The sequence below is a fragment of the Oryzias melastigma genome, linkage group LG7 (genome assembly GCF_002922805.2).
Source record: "Oryzias melastigma strain HK-1 linkage group LG7, ASM292280v2, whole genome shotgun sequence".
NCBI lineage: Eukaryota > Metazoa > Chordata > Actinopteri > Beloniformes > Adrianichthyidae > Oryzias > Oryzias melastigma.
In genome coordinates this window covers 32,146,985-32,167,470 of record NC_050518.1, presented here as the reverse complement: position 1 = coordinate 32,167,470, position 20,486 = coordinate 32,146,985, and the positions used below count along the sequence as shown (strand labels likewise).

General features: G+C 44.9%; 2 protein-coding genes across 6 annotated transcripts in view; one reads left to right on the top strand and one right to left on the bottom strand.

Annotated features, from left to right (window-relative positions):
• Window positions 1-20,486, top strand: part of LOC112140035 (paired box protein Pax-7) — a 629,290-nt gene that overhangs the window by 57,759 nt on the left and 551,045 nt on the right. The gene's annotated exons all lie outside the window — the stretch shown is intronic.
• The window catches only part of prkcz (protein kinase C, zeta), a gene marked incomplete at its 5' end in the record, with an annotated part of 65,267 nt that overhangs the window by 4,613 nt on the left and 40,168 nt on the right, over window positions 1-20,486 (bottom strand). The window contains 7 exon segments of the mRNA XM_024264431.1: window positions 3,324-3,439; window positions 12,518-12,607; window positions 13,004-13,083; window positions 17,056-17,175; window positions 17,281-17,368; window positions 17,431-17,566; window positions 19,658-19,744. Of these exon segments, the coding sequence (XP_024120199.1) occupies window positions 3,324-3,439; window positions 12,518-12,607; window positions 13,004-13,083; window positions 17,056-17,175; window positions 17,281-17,368; window positions 17,431-17,566; window positions 19,658-19,744 (717 nt within the window).

Genomic DNA, 20,486 nt, shown 5'->3' with positions numbered 1-20,486 from the left:
TTGTATTCATTTATATAATTATGAACAGTTTGGGCTTCCATAGGTGGGGGGTGGTTTGACAGTGTTTGATGTTGAGCCTTTGTTCTCTCATCTTCCCTCTATCCTGATCTACATATGACCCCCCCCCAATGAGTTTGTCACAAACTCATCAGACCTCCATGGAGAACTTTGGACCGGTTTCCTGTGGGACTCGGCCCGTTTGTTACAGTGCTGTAACGAGTATCCGGGTGCTCAGATACTCGCGATCTGCTCCCGAAAATTATAGTACGAATATTCGCGACATCCAAGATCGCTAATTGACGATCTTTATAAATATAGTAGAGTATAGTAGGAAATTATTATCTTGGGACGATGTTTTCTTTTTTGCACTGAAATGCAGAATAATGTTGGATTTTAGGTTTATGAACTAAAACAAAACCGAAAGAGCTACTGTCACCGGAAGGAAACAAATCGTGTCGGTGAAGCCTTCGGTTTTCAAAGTAAAACTAGATTTTTTACGTTCAAAAACTGAGGCTGAAGCTCCACTTACTGCTACAACTTCTGAAAACACAAATTAGCTTCAACACCGGAGCTTTAGCTCCAGTGTCTACATTCTTCTGGTTAGGATAACTCTGTGCTGCACTGCACAGCTGATGGACAGACAGATGTGATCAATGTGAATCAGCTGATTCTGCCATGGAAAAAGACAACTGTTTCATACTCCTGTGCACCAATATATATTGATTAGAAGGTAAAATGTTGAAGAACTTTGAGGATTGAAAAACATTTACAGGTTTTGTAGTTAAATGATCAAAAACAACAATGATTATGCTTGTTTATGTTGTTTTTATTACTGCTGAACTGAACCAAATGGTTGACCAAAAAAAAAAAAGTTTAAAATGACAAACATAATTTCTTTCTGTTTAAATCTTTGTGTTTCTATCAGTTTGGTTGATTCTGATCTTCTTTTCTAAATAAATGATGGTGATTTAATACAAATAATTTTAATACATCCACAGAGAGCAACAAACCTTCTGCATAAACGGGCCCAGTGGGGTCAACGGGTTTGTTACTGCAAACCTTCTATGAGTCGCATTCTGATGTATCAGAATCCTCGACAGTCTTTCGTTTTTCAAACGTGTTGTGTCTGGATATTATCAGCTTTTCTATTAAAAACCAAACTTTAAAGAAAATCCTTCCACGGATTCGATAGAAGACAGTTGAACGCTGGTGGACCCTTTCTGCTGCCATCAACAGTTCCAGCTCTGCTTTGCATTCAAATCATTTCTAAAAGCCTCTTTTTTCTGTGATTTATTCATGTTGACGAGGAGCCTCTGTTTTAAAAAGTGGGTTAGATGCGTTTGAATTTCCGCCTGTTTATTTAAGCGGCAGCTTTGTTCAGAAACAGTTTTAAATGTTGGAGCTCCAACAATCAATCCAGCATGGATTTAAATGAAGACGTTGTTTAACAAAAGCCTACTAATATCTGCTGGCACAGCTTTCCTCCTGGGATCTATTTTTTGATTGCACAGCGGCGCGCTCGTGTCTTTGTGCGGCTCCTGCAGACGCCGTTTGGAGCCGCTCGGTGTTTGTTGTTGTGCCAGGAATCTGCAGTCTTTTCTCCCAAAAGTAAATTTGAAACAAGGGCTGCTGTCAGGCGCTGAGGGCGGCACGTTGGCATTAATCACGCCCGCGTCCCTGAAGGATAAAGATGTCAGTGCTGGGAACCTGCAGAGGTGGGGAGGAGGGTTGATGAGAAAGTCCTTTGGGAAGATGACGACCCAGCATGCAGTGTTTGTGTGAGGACTCAATAATGAGGAGAATGTCTCTGTTTGATGAGTGACTCTTTCTCCAGCAGGGATCAACCCGCCGGAACCGCTCCGTTCCCCCTCGTGTACAAGTCAGCTAAAAACCTGCATTAAATCTGGTGCAGCTTTTAAAGCAAATGCTGCACGAAGACGAAAGAAACAAGGAAAAATGGCTCAGAGGGAAAAGATTTTAGCTGGCAGCGATGAAGCCCTGCTTCTTCTCAAAAAAAAAAAACATTTAGGAGTTTTGGCTCCAAAAGATAAAACAGGAATAAACCGGCGAATCAGTTTGTATTCAAACATCTGTTCATGTCTTCGTCTTACTGCTCCAAATCACACGCTCGCATCGCCGATAAACGTTCACTAGAAACTTTCAGAGCACGATCTCTTCAGCAGCAGGTGGTTCGGAACCGCCTGCTGCAGCAGAGACACACACAGGGATTCTGACCGGTTCTGTCTGTTCTGAAACTGGATCAGAGGCTCTGACCTAAGCTCACATTTAAAGAGGCTCTACAGGTCTAAGCCCAACTTTCAGAACCTCTCAGGATCTTCAAAGTCTCACGATAAAGCTCTAAAAGTCAAAACGCTCTGCCCTTAAGGATCTTTAAAAGGCCAAAAGAAAATGTATGTTTGTGTCTGTAAGAAAGTAACAGAGGTGTAAAGTTACAAGTTACATTTACTCAAGTAACTTCCTAAAGAAGTCTAAATAAGGTGTGGCCTGTTACAGATTGTTGTGGAGGCAAAAACTCCATCCTGGGATGAGTTCTGGGCCTTAAAATGATCCCGAGTACCTGAAGTCTATGGATGCTGTGGGAGTGTCTCTCTGCGGCATTGTGCGGCAGACAAGAACCGTACCACTGGACTGGCAGACTGGGGTGATGGTTCCCCTTTTCAAGAAGGGGGACCGGAGGGTGTAGGTCGGTCACCCGGAGAGAGCTCGGAGTAGAGCCGCTTCTCCTCCACATCCAGAGGAGGTGGTTGAGGTGGGTCGGGTATCTGGTCCGGATGCCTCCTAGACACCTCCTGGAGAGGTGCTCTGGGCATGTCCCACTGCGCGGAGACCCCGGGGAAGACCCAGGACACGCTGGAGATATTACGTCTCTCAGCTGGCCTGGGAACGCCTCGGGACCCCCCAGTCTTTACTCTGAAAGCCTGGTTTGAACTGAAATGTCATTCAAACCTCTAAACCTGCCTGTTTCTTTAATGCAACTCTACATTTGTGCCATGGGTTTGGTTGGTCTTTTAAAGATAAGTGCAGTGCTTCTACTCAGCTATGTCTGTTTACTTTTTTACCTGAAATCCCTTTTCAGCCTTAATATTTCCAAAAAACTCATGTTCAAAATCAAATGTTAGAAAATGACAGATTTGAAGATTCAGTTTCAGTTTAGGTTGGATTTGTTACATTTCTTTCAAACTGTTTCTTGGAGCTTCACTTATTTTTTACCTGAGTGATCAAGCGTCTGATTATTCTGGCCTTTCCTGTGTTTGACTGCAGATGAAGCATGTGCTTTTCTCTGCTCAGACGGCTGTACTCACTCGTCGTCAGGCGTTAGCTGCACCGGCTCGTTGGTGAACTGCGTGTCAAAGTTTTCCAGACCAAACTCGTCAGAGATCTGTGGTTTGAAGGGCGGCGTCATCTCCTTCTTTTCCAGCTGAGGAAACACAAAGAAACCACAAATGTTATTGTTGCTCTCTGGAGGGAGCTGGCTGGGAAAGGGGCTCAGTCCTGGACCGGCTTTGTTTGTGTTTGTTTTCCTGTGAGGATGATGTAAACTGGAGGAGGTGGCAGACCTGCACTCAACTGAAAACGTTCGATCTGCATCACAGAAACGGCGGGCAACAGAGAGGAGTCTGATTTAAGCCTCCCAGACATCTCATCAAAGGAGAAGTTTCCATACAGGCTGAAGCTGAAGCTGCAGCTGCAGCTGAAGCAGGGACAGCTGAGTGTGTCACTGTGTTCATCTGAGGCTCGCCTCTCTGAACAGAGACGTAACTCTGGCTCTTCTGGAACTTGGAAGCGACCATGCCTCCACGTTCCTGGGAATGCTCTCTGCAGGTCTGCTGAGGCGCGGTCGGCAAAGGATGTCGTTAACACGAGGCTGCAGTGGAAAATGGTCCAACAGAACCACAAAACACTTTGGGCCCACCCCTCCTTTTATTTCTGTGGCTAGATTTAACCATGCTAACTGAAAAGTGACTTCACTACCATCAGGATTTAGCGTGCCTGTGAACGCCGTCGGTGCTTCTCCGTCACACGTCTGAGCAGCAGAACCGTCCGTGTTCTCCAGTTTGAGACTCTCGGTCCTCGTTGTTGTTTTTAACACGTCTGTCACATTAAAGCTCTAAATTCCTCCGAATGCAGCTGAATGTGCAGACGACTGGATTAGAACGTTTAAAGCCACAATGTATAGTCGGGTTACTTTGCATTTAGTACTTGTTTGTAGCAGCAAGTTCAAACTTGAATTCATTAATATCCCGCCCCCCACCCCCGGGGCCACAGAAATGAAGCTTCACAGACGTTAAAATATTAAAGGGAGGGCCTGATTTTTTTATTTTTTTGTTGCTTGTTCTTTAGCTTCTCGTTCTCCAGCTGTGAGGAGAAAACATCTTAAGAAGATCCCAGGATAAAGTAACTGATAAAAAATGAATTTTAAAGATCTATAAAGCTGAGGGAGCCTGCAGAAGTGACAGAAGCGTTTCATTTTTACTCTTCAAACATTCTTTCTTTTAGGACAGACAAGTTGCATTCCTGCAGAAGAGAGTGTGATAAAGCTGAAGATGCTCTACTTCACTGCAGCACTAAGCTTAAAGGATAACCAAACAGTACAGTTGGAGGCAATGCCAAAAAGGGGGCGGGGCTAATAGGGCTGGACTGAGCGGCGAAGGTGTGGCTTGGATCTATGATTGACAGGTTAGCTTTATGTAGCTGTAACACTAGAAGGAGCAGTTCTTGCAATATTTCCATCTTAGTTTTGAGAGATAATAAAAATGTAAGTATACCACAACATCAATTATTTTAGCTATAATTCTATGTTTTGTGAAAATGTGGTTGTGGTTGATGCCTGCATGTCTTACATTAAAACAGCTGCGTTCTGTTGACGCGACTCAATGCATAACAATGGCGCCCGTGTGCGCACGTCTCTGTCTATAGCAGAGAATAGGCAAGAGACAATCCAGTAATACATATCAACGCTAGAGACGCTGCTTTGGCAATGCCCGACAGCGGGGCTGCTGGAGCAGCTGAGGGTTTAATGGTCTGAAGGAGACCAGGGTCTGAGAGTGGTAAGATGTTGGTAGCATCATAGCTAATTAAGGTTAATGGTTTAAGCAAACAATCAAGAGTGAAATGTTCATTGTAAATCCATCACCAGAATGGAGTTTTCTGGATGCCAATTACACTCAATCTCTGTTCCATAACTTCCAAGTCCACTGGAAAGTTGTGTAAACCAGGAGATTTTTGACAACTGAAGGTAAAACACCTACAAGCCATGCTAAAGCTAAAGCTAACGACCGACGTTACAGAATCAAAGATGGGAGACGTGAACCTCCTGGGATTTATACTAGTTGACCAATCACAACATTCAACTGTAATACCTTGTTTCAACCCGTAAGGGGCAGCACACAGATGTTTTTGACTACATTTTCATGAATTAAACAAGTTTATTTGAATTGATCAAAAAATTGGCAACAATCAACAGACAACATGTTTAAAGCTCCATTTATAGAGATCAACAGCCAAAAAAAAGTTGATTTATGGTTTGGTTACCCTTAAGGTTGAAATGACGGATTCAACTGTCCGTTTACTTTCATTATTATGATATCTGAACAAGCTCAAAAGCTGGAGAAAAACAATTTATGTGAAACCCAATTTTTCAAATCAGTTGGTAAAAAGTACAGTTGTAAACAGTGGTACAGTCACTGCTATCGGTCTCAGGGCTTCTCTCCTTCAGCTGGGTTAGTTTTAATGACAGAAAAAAGAATGCCAAGGAAAGGATCAATAAGCCATGCCGAAAAATGATTAAAGACATTCAAAATCCAATGAATACCTTCTTCAATCAGTTACCTAAAGTCCAGATGAATAAAGTGAAACAGCCTGGTTTCTGCTGAACTGTTCAAACTGAATCCTCTGGAAGTCAGGAGAGGTTCTTCCCAATAGCTCAAAGTTTTCCAAGAATACGAATGAGTTTCTTCCGGAGGGTGGCTGGGCGTTCCCTTCCGGAGGGTGGCTGGGCGTTCTTGGCCAGTGAGAGACCAGGAATGGATGGATGTATGGAGGAAAAGTTTTTCCTCTTTAAATATGAGAATAAAACGGCTTCATATTTCAAAAACCATGAACACAAGAATAACCAAACGTCAAAGCAGGAATGAGCTGAACGTCTTCACAGCAGCATGGTTGAAACAGCTGAAAACATGAAGTGACTAAAGGAGCTGAAAAGCAGTTTGTCAGTGTTCACACAGAAACTAATCTCGACTGAAACGTGTTTCTGACCGAAGAACCTCAACAGGTTTCACTAAGAAACTCCACACTCTTTAAAAACGTAGAGAAAACCAAACTGTTACTATGAAAGACCGCAGAGGCTGAGGGGAACGTGTGGGGGGGGGGGGTAATTAGGCCCGGGTGATTCAGCCCGAGAGTTTTTGTCTGCTGTGTTTCCATGGTTTCACATCAGTTCCTCCTCCAGCTCAGATGTGTGCGAGGACATTTACTAAGAACAGGATGAGGTCAGAATGATGCAGGACTGTTGTGTCTGACAAACGCTTGGAGCCAAAGACCAACACACAACATTTTACTGTCCTGGAGTCAACGCAAGTACAAACAGCTAACAGACACTCAAGCAGGCAATCAGGGAGTGTCACCACCAGGGGGCGCTATGAACTGAGAGAGGAGGCTGGACATATCGGAAAAAACTGCTGTTGAGCAAAACATAATCTGATAGTACGATCCCACATGCGTCTCATCTCAGAAAAACATCCGTCAATGACAAAAGTACAAACTTCAGACAGAAAACTATATAGTCTCTGGTTTGTGTATGCGTAGTTCTTGATTTATAACTCATACTATACATTTTGTGATCCGTGGGTCGCTTGGTACCGGGCCACAGACAGAAAAGAAACATACGTGTGGGGGCTCGTCTACTGGTTAAAACAAGTCTAATGGTTAAAACTTAGTGTTGGTGATGAATATTTTTCCCTCTAACGTCAAAGTGGATGCTAACAACCAGACCCTAACTTTATCTGCGTCTGAATTTTAAGGTGTAACCCCTCGCTTACACCGCTAGCGTCACGGCTCCGTTGCGTTGCGGGAGCGGACTAGCTACAGCCGATGTCTTACACTGGCTGCTGCTCCAGCCACAGGCTCTACTGTCGATCTCGCAAGATTGCGAACTCACGTTGGATCACGTGATAACCCACAATCAATACAGGAAGCCAAACCCTCGTTCTCCAGTCATTTCAGAACACTTCTTTGTCTGCGTAGAAAGGACAGAGTAGTGCTGGATCTCTATGATCATGACTGACAACGCTGTGCTGCAACACACTTTGAGTAATCCAGAAATTACGTAATGTTTACGACACGCTGAAACCGGCGAGTTCAGCGAGAATTTGGTTTTATTTTGAAAATATACCGGATGCACTTTACATTCACTTGCGTGATCTCCGGTTTAAGTCGTGAATAGCCTCAACTTCACAAAAAGTGCTGCAGATCAGCTGCGTCGTCCGTCAAAATTTGAACCCAATAAAACGGATTCGCAGCGGCGCAGATGCCGATCCGCAGACGCAAGACGTGAACGGCTGCACTGGGAGTTCCTCTCGCACTTTTAAAGTTACAGAAAGACTGCGGCGCACGCATCGGAGCCGTAACGTTAGCGGTGTAAGCCCGGGGTAATGGATAAATAAAGCAAAATAAAATGACAGAATGGTAGTAAAACGGGTAATTTCTAAATATATTAATACATGTGAATCCATCGTGTCTGCAGCTTTATTATCTGTGTTTGTGAAACCAGGTAGAGTCTGTCACCACATTATTACACTGAGCTGCTTCTGCTACGTGAGAACAACTGTCTCCATAAATCCGTTTGTTGAGGAAGACTCCCGGTTTTGTCTGTAAACAGCAACTTTATTTTTCTGTGAAGTCGAAGGTTCTGCTTCCGTTTCCTCACTGGTTCTTTTCTGCCCAAAGAAAATTTCTAAAGTTGTTTCATTGCTTTGTTTTTGTTAGTTTGGAGCTACAAACTTAGCAGTTAGCTGCTTTCTGTCACGGGACCAAGGCAGATGTACGGAACAGAGTCTGGGAGTTCAAAAAAAAAAAAAAAAAAATTCCTTCAGGATAAGAAAAAAAACAAAATGAAAATAATCTATTATTGTATTTATTCTGGGTTTTTTTCTGTTTGTGGACCAGAAGCAAGTGACCTGCAGATCGAGTTGTTTTGGACCGCTGTCGTAAAGGACAAGCAGCCCTAAAATCTCTCTAAGAGCTGAAACACAGCAGTAGCAGTCGTAGTCATCCACATAGAAGATAATTCTTTAGCAGTTCCCTTAATCTCTCCCTTAACGTCAGACCGCAAACAACTCCATTGAGTCTGTAATATTTTAAACTGGTCGACCAAAGGAAGTGGAGGCGAGTTTGCAAATCAATTTGAATTTTGGCATTGATAAAGGGCGACACTATGCAAATGACAATGCATTACACCAGGGGGCGCTGTTTTACAAGTTGACTTGAGTTTTGACACAAATAGAGCATGAGATTTTACTTTGCAATTTATTTTAAGATACTTTAGAATTAATCTAAAGCAAGCCATGTATTGAAATATCATTTTTAAATATTGAATTGTGAATTGCAACAGGCATATTTAATTGCGTGCTGAATTTGCAAATTGAATTGAGAAATAATACTTTGAATAATATTTGCTTAATTCTTTGAAAAAACTTCCATAGAATTTTGGATAAAATGTCTGAAAACATAAAGAGTTTCAGCAACTTTCTCGATGGTTCTCTGGTTACACGCAAGAGGCCGCCAGAATCAATCTGGAGCCGGAAGCGAAAATTTTAACTTTAGACGGTTGCGTAAGCGCAAAATTCCTAAGCTTTAGGAAACCCTTTCAAAGTTTTATTTTAAAACCCTCTCAGAACTATTAGATTTTAAGCATTAAAGTGTGATTAAACTGTAACTAACAGTTTAGTGTGAAGATGAGCTTCAAATGGGACAGAGATCGTTTTATTTCTGTCAAGTCAATATGAACAAGTGTCCAAATTTGTTCAGCTACACCCGATTACCTCTGGAGAAAAAGTCGGCGAAGTACCGCTTTTTCTTGGTGAATCAGCTGATAAGCAGCGAAATGCAGTTTTTAGAGAGTGTCACAGATAAAAAAAATAAGGGAGAAAAGAAACGGGAAAAAGGGTTGAAAGCTTTAAACAATGTTTTTTTTGCGTCTGGCTCCGGAGGGGGGAGGGACTTCCGGTTATTCATTTTTGGGCGTCATATTTTTTTCTCCATGGCCAGATTCTCTGGACTTTCTCTGCTTCTATAAGGGCAGCAGCAGAGTTTCCTCAAATGCATATGTGGGTGTGTGTGTTTGTGTGTGTGTGGTTACTCTGTGGGGTTTCTGTTTCGAGTTCTGGTTCAAACTTCTTTCTAAGAACGTCTTCAAAAACCCTTCAGCGTCTTCCTAAAATGTTTGAGAAATGTTCCTTCATCTCTTCAGCACCTGCCTACTCTGCTGTCAGTCTCTCCCCCTCACATCCTGTCTCTGTGCTTCGCCTCTCTGTCTTACTCATTTTCTATCTTTTATCTCCTCTCATCCTTTGATGTGCTGTTGGGGGGGCCAAACTGTGTGTGTTTGTAATGGAGGGTGGCCTGGGAGGGGCCCGCCTCCTCCACACACTCTGCAGCGTCCCAGAGGTGGAATGTGGGCGACAGAGGGGGGAGGTTCCTGCGCTGAATGCAGCATCACTTAACCTGCTGCTCAGAGAGGCTCTTCAGCTCCACGTGAACGTTAACATCACCGACGCCGAGCGCTTTCACTCCAGAGCTGCGAGTGCAGCAGCTTGAATCCAGAACAGTGCTTCCTGTGCGAATGTGGCTGCTGAAAGGAGCCAGACTTCTTCCTTCCTGGCTCGCCAAAGCGAGAGCTGCGGATCTGAGTGATGCCAAGCACAGACCAAATGAGAACGAACGCAAGAACGGGGTTAGAGTATCTGCTCAAACTAAACCAGCTTAAAGAATGTTGAAAAGGTAAAATAAACACTTAAAACAGTATAAAACATCAGGAGAGCTCATCACTGAAAACTAGGGCCGGGAATCAATAAAAAAAATTAATTAATTGCAAATTTGGAAAAAATTAATCGCAATTTTTTTTTACTGTATTTTCCATTTAGCACTTATTATCTACAAATAATCACAATATGAAATCACACATAAAACTCTACATTTAGAACATAATTAGTGCTGTCAATAGATTAAAAAAATCTAATTAATCACACTTTTGTGTTGTGATTAATCACGATTAATCACAAGGTTTTACCAGGTAAAATGTATTTGTACAATTCAGCAGCAGACCATGGTTCAAATAGTCCACTTTTTGTGAGAAAGTGACCTAAACCAAAAAAATAGAAAGAATAAAGTACTAAAAACCAATTGAATATTTATTTCTTTTGTACGTGACCGTGATATAAGTGGGATAATCCCCAACAATATGTTTTAACGCACAGCATGGTAGCCTGAACCACCGAGTTAAAGCGGAGGACTTTTTCTTTGATTCATTTGCATTAATAAATATTAACGGGTTCATTCTTTATTGATGAATCGCGTTAATGTTCATTGCCCTACTGAAAACGTAAAGAAAACACTTTATCTACTTTCTGAGAGCGGCCTCTGTCATCAAACAATCATCCAATCAGAGGGAACCCTGAATTCCACGGATGGTTTGGTGGACTGGATCCAGCCCTGAGGCAGCATGGAGCGGGCAGCAGCTGCAGGTCGGCCGGGCAGTGAACCAACGCTCAAACATCGCCTCCTAAAACTAAAGGAGGAGCTGGAGAGGCCTCTTCTTCTGGATCCTTTGATGCTCAAATACTTTCCATGAATGAGCTCCTGTGAGGAGAAAGCTCCGCCTCTGTTATGTAGACCTGCCATCCAACACAAACACACGCACGATCATGCAAATCCACACAGACAAAGCTAACAAACACAAATCATTCATAGTCATCAGAAACGTCTGCATGTAAACATCCATGTTCGCACAGAGGTGAGCAGACAGGTGTGTTCAGGTGACTCTGTTTACTACAATGTACCACGATGTACACCACCCCCTCCCCCTGCACCACCACCACCGAAAAAGTAGGCACAGAACTCCAACTCCGGTGAAACTCCAAACCAGCATCTGGAGACAGAACTGGAGAGACCACAGAGGAGGAGCCGCTACAAAGTTCTTTCACCTTCTGTGAGTCTTATTATTGAGAAGGATTATTTATGGTGTAATGAGATCCTTCTTTTCAAACAGATCTTTATTTTTCTACAACCTAACTGTGACCTTCCTCAGAATGATATTTCCTTGTTGTTTTTAATCCTTTTAGGAATCGTTTCTGTTAACTGCTCAGTTCTGGTTCTGCAGCACAGATCTGCACATCTCCTCCTCTTCAGACACTCATGAATAATGTCGCTTTATGTTTTATTCCCTCCAGTGTGGGGATGAAATTTTAATTTGGTAAAAGAGAAAGGACTCCTTCAGACCCTTTTTCTGGTGTTTTCTGAGCTCCTGCAGAGACCTGAGCGCACTGATGAGGTTGTGGTTGGTCCGTGTTTGGGCCGACCTGCAGACGTCTTCACGAGTCTCTCACAGCTCCAGTCAGTCGGACTGGGGAGTTTTTCAGGAATGGCTCCAGAGCAGAGATGAGGGTTTTCATTTCTGCCCCTGGTGGGGTCGAGACGGGGGGGTGTGTTCTCAGAGCGTGGAGGATGGCAGCACCCCCCCATCACCCAGAACCTCAGAACCTGTCCGGGTTCTGCATGGAAACGTCAGGCTGCTATGGAGCAAAGAAAAGCTCAGATCCTGCAGCGCTGAGCCTTTAATCAGCCTGTTTTTGTCTCTTTCAAAACAACCATGCTAAGATGATTAACAGGCAGGCGCAGTTACAGGGAGCAAACTGTTGTTGCCATGGAAACAGATGGCAAGAGAAAGGTAAAAAAAAATGCCCCTTTGGTCTATGAAAGCAGCGTGCTGGCAGCAGACCTGGTTGGATTTCTAATAAAAACCGGTTGAGGGTCTGATTCTAGCAGATAAGTGCTGTGACTTCACCAAAGTTCTGACCGTCCCTGTTTGGCAGCACAGCTGGACGTGAGTCTGGACCGACGTCAGAACTTCGTCTCAGTGCTCCAGGTTCACTCATCATCAAAACAAACAGAAGAGTTACGAGTTCTAACTGACAGGCCTCCATCTTGGTGAGAGCGCCACTGGAAAGTGCTCCGAGTCAAACCGACCGTAAAAGCTCTTCTCAGTTTGGCACTTTTGACCAGATGTTTGAATGGTTGCCACGGTAACGCTGTGGGGCAGCACTGGTGAGCTTTGGTGACACACTCTTATGAACATTCAGGAGTCGAGAACAGGAATCCTCTTATTTTGAAAACCAAACTGGCCCCTGACCACGACCTGACCACGGTCCGGACTCCTTCCATCTCCCTCAGATTTCCCAAACGAAGCTTCTCGCTCCGGTCATACAGGTCGGAGAGCTCCTACCTGCTGCCAGTCTATGCTGCGGAAGAAGGTGTGAGACTTGATGTCGGTGAAGCCTGTCTGGACCTGGCACCCCAGCCGCTCCTTGGGATCCTGTTGGGAATACAAAGGATGAAAAAAGCAGCAGTGGAGGGGCTGGAAGGAGGTCCGTCTCTGCATACAACAGCGTTGGGCCTCGTTTCCACTGAGCGGTCCGGACCAGACCAGTCCACTCATGACTGAAACCTCCATGAGAGCTAGGCCACACCTCCATGAGAGCTAGGCCACACCTCCATGAGAGCTAGGCCACACCTCCATGAGAGCTAGGCCACACCTCCATGGGAGCTAGGTTTCGCCTCCACAAATACGGAGCTGTACCTCCATGAACTCTGAACTCTCACCCACACCTCCACGAACACTCCACCACGCCTCCATGAATGCTCAGCCACGCCTCCACGAGCACTAGGCCACGCCTCCACTCGTGCAGGCTTTGTGTGTGGGGGCTCTCACCTTGTTCAGAAAGCCCTTGAGCACGCTGGCAGCTTTCACCGACAGAGACCTTGGGATGCGAATGGGCTTCTCAAGAATAACTGCAGAAAAAGGAGGAAGAGAAGAAGGACAGCAACAAAGAGGAGTTAGAGGGGAGACAAAAGCAGGGCAGCGTGAGAGGAGAGCAGGATGACTCACAGGCCGACTCGCCTGTGGGAGTCGGAGGAGGCGCAGAGGACTTTCTCTCACATTTTGTGGTCCTTCATCAGCCTTGAGACTCCCACAACCAAACAGCATCACAAAGAAGAGAAATCCACAGAAACTGTTTTCCCTCTAATCCAAGGCTACGCCAGGACTTTCACTTTCATTTTTTAATTTGTGCTCAAGGCTCCTCAAGGCTCCTGCTCTGCCGCTCCGATAAACACTCCACCAGGAGACGCAGCACAAACAGGCGTGAAAAGGAGCAAAGGAGCACAGAAGATGGATGTCCGGTCTGTGTCACAGATACGAGTCATTTGTGGGTGTTTGTCACTTCTGCGTTTATTAACTTCCTGTGCCCCCCCCCACAGCCATCATCCCTGCTGTTGCAGGAGGTCCAGCAAACGGTGCTGAGGAACTCCTCTCCAGAACTTGAGCCGCTGTGAGGAAGCTAAGCAAAGATGGGTCTAACATGGTGATGTCACACTTTGACTCCAAAAGACCATCTTATAAACATGCCCGTTTTTGTGTAGCAGTTGCCATGGCAACAGCTTGTCAGAGATGGGGTCCTGCTGCAGCAGTTTCTGATGTGGCATAAACTTTAGCAAACCTGACTCTGTGGTCACATGACCCACTACAGGTGGGCGGGGCACACAGTCCTATCAGCTGTCACAGAGCTAATGTCAGGACCACAGACACATTTAGTCTGGAGGAATGACGTCAGGCTTCACCTGCAGGATTCACACGGACAGGAGTTGACTCCGCCCACTTCAACAACATACTGACAGTGGTTAATACGACGCATTTTTGGCATTTTGTCTCCGTATGATTCCTTTACTTGCTGGTGAACACACTACCTGCAGTGGGACTTGTGTGTCCGTCGTGTCTCCTAAAGATGGTCCCTCATCAGGGACTCGCCTTCCTGGTGATCTCAGCCCGACGCTGAGAACGCAACCAAAACCAAACTCCACACAGAACAGTGAAATATCCTGTTGTTTATCTGATGTTTTGTCAATGCATATGTAGCACCTGTGAGGGGTGGGCTTACTGTCCCTCCCCAGGTGACCCTGCACGTTCTGTGGTACTAACAATACCTGAGCACCGACTGTTCCTTCATTCTATGTGGGTTAAACCATTTTAAATGTTTTATATTTGGGTTAAACCATTTTAAATGTTTCATTTTTGGACTAAACCATTTTAAATGTTTCATACGCTAACTTGTTTTTGAGTCTGACTGACTTTCACAGATTTTGTTTGTCATTTTCATATAATTTGCACTTTGAAGGACTCGTTCTCGGTTTATCTTGTCTACGTTTGTCTCAGCCTTCAGGAGGTTTTCAGGGTTTCTGTCGGCGCTCGGCTCGGCGGTCTGCATGCCTCTCCCCCAAAGCGGGGCCCTGGCAGCAGTTCCAGGTGGCATACGGAGGAGTTGCTCGGATGTTTCCGTTGGCAGTTCTCCGTCCAGGATCCTGCTGGTCCAACGGCGAGAGCGCCAGCAGGACGGCAGGGATGGCAGATGCCGGTCACAGAGAGGCGACGAGCTACCGACCGTCGCCGCTGAGAGGAAATGCGTCAGACTGCAGCATGGAGGAATCTCTGTTGTGGTGGGGGGGCGACCATATGGCTCCAACACAAAGATGTGGAGGTTCTCTGGAGGTTCTCCTCTAGGCTGAGGGACACGCTTCAGCCAAGGCCGCTTTTTCCATCAGCGTTCAGCAGACTTCTGCTCCGCTGTGGACTTCAGTCTCGGTTTGCTGCTGACATCCACGCAGACGTGAAACAGATCCTGTCGCCTCAGGAACCAGACAGCGGTCCGGCCTGCCGCAGACCCCCCCACAGCCCTGACCCCCCCAGGACTTTCCTCTGCTCACATCTGGATGCAGACCAGAGAACTTCTGTCCCCGTTTAGCTCAGGTCGATTCTAAAAAGGATTCAAGAGACAAACCGTGTCTGCTCTTTTAGATACAAAGTTCTGTCATCTCCTTGTGATGTTTGGGGGCAATTATTTATTTCAGTTCCAGATTTTGTTGTATTATGATTATTTTTGTGGAGTTTGAATGTGTTTTTGGAAAACACTCTTTTTAAATCCAGCTCCTGATGCAGATGAACATCAACGTACCGTATCTGCTCAACAATGTGATCTGAAGAGGAAGAAAATCTTCACTGCAAAGGAGAAGGAGCGAGCTAGCTGCTAATGCTAAATATTAGAATCAATGTGTGTTTAAAACTCTTTTTTTCCTTCAGCTTGTTTCCAAATCGCTTCTGCTCTTCAAGTTTCGACCGTTTCTTTTGATGCTGTATTGATCCGGTTGTTCCGCCTCACTGCGGTCGAGTCTGAATTTCTTCACTATTACTGCAGTTTATGGTGTTTTCACCATTTTGTAGAGCTGTCTGAATCTGCTATTCAAACATCCAGTGTGCTAGAAATTACCCAGAAGTCTCCAGTGTGCATCAGTGCTCACTAGATTGGCAAATATAGACCACAATGCATTGCGTTTGAATGATTTTTTAAATGCATTTTTTATAAACCATCCACAGTTTAATCTTCAGGACAAAGAAATAGTAATAAATAGTCTTAGTAAAATGTTTAAACTTCTTAGGGTTTTACTTTGGGTATTTGGTGATGTCATATGTGTCTTTAAATAAAAAATAATGAGAATAATGTCTGAGTCGCTGTTGAAATCCCGGTCACTGGATTAGAGAGAAGAGAGGGACAGAGTGTTTTGGACAGGCGTTTTAAATCAAATGTATCATTTTTATTTAAGTTTCAGGGACACTATAGAAACCTCATAAATGATGTGTAAAATAAATGTAAAAGACTTTTCACATATATGCTGATCTCAAATGTCAGAAAGACTCCAGTTGGAATGAGTCTGTTAATGCTTTTAGGAATTAAATCCTGTTTCGTTTGTTCTCTGACTTAAACTTTTTCTTTCATTGTGTCTGTATTTGGACGCCAGTGCATCTGGAGTTTGATGAAGTCAAAGTTCTGTCCGAGTTTCTGAAGAACCAAAAACAGACTTTTTTAAAGATCATTGATATTATTGATATTTATTACTGAACTCTTTTGACGTGACATCACACATCGCCGGTCATGTGCAGACGAGCTTCCACTGTCTGTGGTTCAGAACAGCAAAGCAGACGGCTGAACGCTGTTTAAAGTTATATAATTAATAAAAAAAGCAATCGTAACCAAAATGTGTCTAGTGTGTGAATACAACATGGAAGGACGATAAAATAAAGGTGGAGTCACACAGGAGAGGTTGTGCTGAATAAAATGATACAAAATAAGCAGCAGGTCGACTTTAAATTGAAAATACAGAGAATTTAAATATAGAGATAAACTGAGTTTTAGGATTAAAAATAAACGTTCTAAATGTACAATTTTGTGTGTGATTTCATATTATGATTATTTTCAGATAATAAGTGGCTGGCAAATACTGTACCTAAAAACAAAAAGGCGATTAATCACGATTCATTTTTTCCAGATTTACGATTAATTAGTTAATTTTTCTTATCGATTCCAAGCCCTAATTTAAATATACCAGAGTATCATTTTCTAAGCTTTAACTCGAGTCATGTTGTCAAAGGCCGATCCAGTAACCTATTTCAACGTCTTCTTCCTCTTTAGGATGTATGCTGTTTTCTGTCCTGCAGGGGGCGCTCCACTGAGCAGTTTTGTTGAACCACAAATAACAGTGATGTCCTCTACATCTGGATCTGGAGGTTGGTCACAACATTTCTCCCTTTTTATCTCTAAATAACTGAATTGTTTTGTGTTCTCGCTCAGCTGCATCGCGCCGCGGAGGACGGTTCCTCGCAGAGCCCCGCCCACCATGAAAACCGGGTGTGTGAGCCTCCTGCGTCCTCCTCACCTTGGAAGAGGTACTCCTCCGTGTTCATGTCGGGATTGTCGGTGATGATGTCGAACGGCGACCTGCCCGCCATCATCTCGAACATCAGCACTCCCAGAGCCCACCAGTCCACGCTGAAGCCTGGGAGGAGCCACAAGCACAGATGAGACACGCCCTGCGCGCGGCGAGGAGGAGCAGGACGCCCCGCGAGCGGCGAGGAGGAGCAGGACGCCCCGCGGCGCTCACCGTAGTCTTCTCCTCTCAGGATCTCCGGAGCGATGTAGTTGGGGGTTCCACAGAAGGTGCTGGTGGTGTCGCCCGGCCTGATGCCCTCCTGGGGGCGGAGGAAGAGGAGTCAGGTGATGAAGGCCCCCCAGCGGAGCCACAGCGTGTTACCTTGCACATGCCGTAGTCGGTGAGCTTGATGTGTCCCTCGTGGTCCAGCAGGACGTTGTCCAGCTTCAGGTCGCGGTAGATGATGCCCTTTTCATGAAGGAAGTTCAGAGCGATGCAGATTTCAGCGGCGTAAAACCTGAGAGGAGAGACCACCTGTCATCTACTGCCCCCTACAGGCCAAAAACAACCCAGTCAAGATCATTTAGTTACTGATCTTTAGGATCTGAAAACCGCCAAAGCATCGTTGGCTGGATCTGCATGTTATTCTGAGCTTTCCTCAGTGAAGACGGTGGTTCAAACCAAAGACTAAAAATAGAATTGGGACTGAACTGAGGGTTCAGGGGTCACCAAGAGATCATCTGAAAATGTAACAATTACTGAGATCAATAAAGTTCTGAATATTGATATTTGTTTCCTCGCTCGTTGTCATTGTTGATAATTAAGGTTAGAAATCAGAGTCTTTACATACAGGAGAATCATTATTATTAATAATGTAGAACTAAAGGTAAAATGAGTAAATGTGTTATTCCAAACTGGTATCCCTTCATATGACTGGATACCCATGAAGAAGATCTCAGTTTCAGAAAGGTTGGTGACCCATAAAATAAACTGCTTTTCTGAGTATTTCGTTCTTCAATTCATCGTGAATCAGAAGCAGACACAAAAATTACGTTTGAAAAAATCTCCTTTGTGACGATGAAAATATGCAGGGCTGGCAACAAGCTCCGCCCCATTCTGATCATCCACCTGCAGACAAATAGATCCATGAACGTCTTCATCTCCGGATCAGAACTGGACGTCTGGATAGCTCTGATATTTGCTCATGTACTGCTCCTCACAGAGAAGCAAGCCTTCAGTTCCTTTGAGACGTTAACATTTCTACGTATTTGTTGTTGTCGGGTCATGAGATGTTTGTGCTAACGGGGGGAGGGGTGGGGATGAAGGGTAGGTCTGGCTTTTATTTGAATTTTTGTTTGTTTTTAATCACAAAGCAGTTTGAGCTACAGAACTATGAGAGCTGCTTTTATAAATAAAGTTGGATTTGAATAACGTTAGCATGTGGTTGTGAGGGGCTGTAAGCTAGCAGGAGAGTGTAAACAAAGAGATGATTGGAGGTCAGTGTCGGTTTACTCCACACAGACTCTCCCATGTATAGACTTTTGGAGCCAACAGGTATGTTTGTAATATTAGGGTGTGTCTGTGGACAGGCCCCGCCCCTTTTGACATCTACATTTTTCTACGTATATTTTCTCTTATAAATAGACCGATTGCCCGCTGGCTCCACCTCCAACGTTTGATCGACAGAGCTGGTCTTAGTGGAAGGGGTGTGGCCTTCCAACAAGCTCACTCCTGATTGGCGACAGTAGTTGCCATAGAAACGAGACTCGGACTGTCTCGGACTGTTGTCCGGCTCCAACATGGCGGCGTCTGTATTGTGGAAAGATGGCGGCTAAATTGGTTTCATTTTGCTGTCCAGTTCTCTTTATACAGTCAGTTTTGTCTGAGCTGCCGCTCTGAGAGGATCCTGCGGGGGGCGTCAGTGAGCGCTGCGTGTGCACACAGTCAGCAGCTGCTGGTGGGACGTTCAATCTGTGCGTGAGTCAGACTCCTCCAGCACTGAAGCTTTATTTTGAGGAGTTTTCTTTCTTCCTTCGGGAGATGAAGTTTCATCGGCGCTGATGAGCTTCTGTCTGCACCCCCTGAGGGGGGGAGGGGGAGGGGGGCTCTGTTTGACAGCAGAATCACAGCTCCCACGTCGCCCCCCCGCATCTTCACCGTGACAGTTGCCTTTGTGCGCCGGCGCTTCACCGCTGCATTCCAACGCGTCCTATCGGCTCTGCCATCCATCGCCCACCTCCCCCCTCCCCCGCTGCGTGGGGGAACGCGGCGCTCTGTCGGCTCATGAATATGTACAATCATTATGAGTGATTAAGGCGCTGCTTTGCATATGTACAGCCGCGGTCGGCGGGATCCAGATTGCAGGGGCCGATAGGGGCCCGACGGTGCCGCTGTAAATTACCCAGCCTTTGATCCGGCGTTTATCATGGGGGGGGCGAGCAGCCACAGTGAATTATGGGGGATCATTTTGCTTCGAGAGATGAATGTTGGTTTTTGGCAGCGGTTCTGCATCCATGAGGAGGTGTCCTCTGAGCACGTGGGGAGTACACGTGAGCGCGCCTTCAGGGGCGGAGCCAAGCCTCGGTTCCGACAACATCTGGATGCTCACCTGGCGTGTTCTTCAGGGAGCTTCCTCTGCCGCTGCATGTGGAACATCAAGTCGCCGCCGTTCACGTATTCAATCACCAGGAACAACCTGGAAGGCACAGGCTGGGTCAGACCGGGCCGGAGCAGAACTCCACCAGAACTGAGCTTCTCAGTTCTCATCCAAACATTAAGAAACAGTTTTATCAAATGAATCTGAAACCCAAACAATCGTCCTCTGAAAACTCGTCTTAGCTTGAATCGAACCAGCAGCACACACACTGTGAGAAAATGTTGGAGTCCGTCAGGTTTCAGTCCATCATGACGACAGCAAACTTAGGATTTCAGATTTGAGAACAAATGTGACGTTTAAACTAATCATCAGTTCCTGCAGTGTCTGGACTGTGGACCTGAATCTGGGAATTTGACCTCAAAATTCTTAACAACTTTTCTGCATTTATGTGGAAAAAGCTGAACTTCTGAGTGTAGAATAAAAAATAGAGTTAAATAAAGGAAACTTCAAATGCATCTAAACTATTCATTCTAGATCGTCACTTCAGAACTTTCTCCGTCCAAATGTAGAAAAACTGTTTTTACAGGAAATATCTGCGGAAGCCAAAAACGGCCCGCCCTCTTTTGAATTCTTTTGATCATTTTCTTGTTATAACGAGATCATCAAGAACGAAGAATGAAGCGTCCCCCCCTCACCGTCCCGCACGGAGACGCCGAGACTTCCCCTGATTTAGAGTCTCTTTAGTTTGTGGTTAACAACAAAAACAGTAGAAGAAAACGCTCCACAAAAGTTGTTTTTTAGTCTATTTTTTGTTTCTTAGTGGATCTTTGCTCTTTAAACG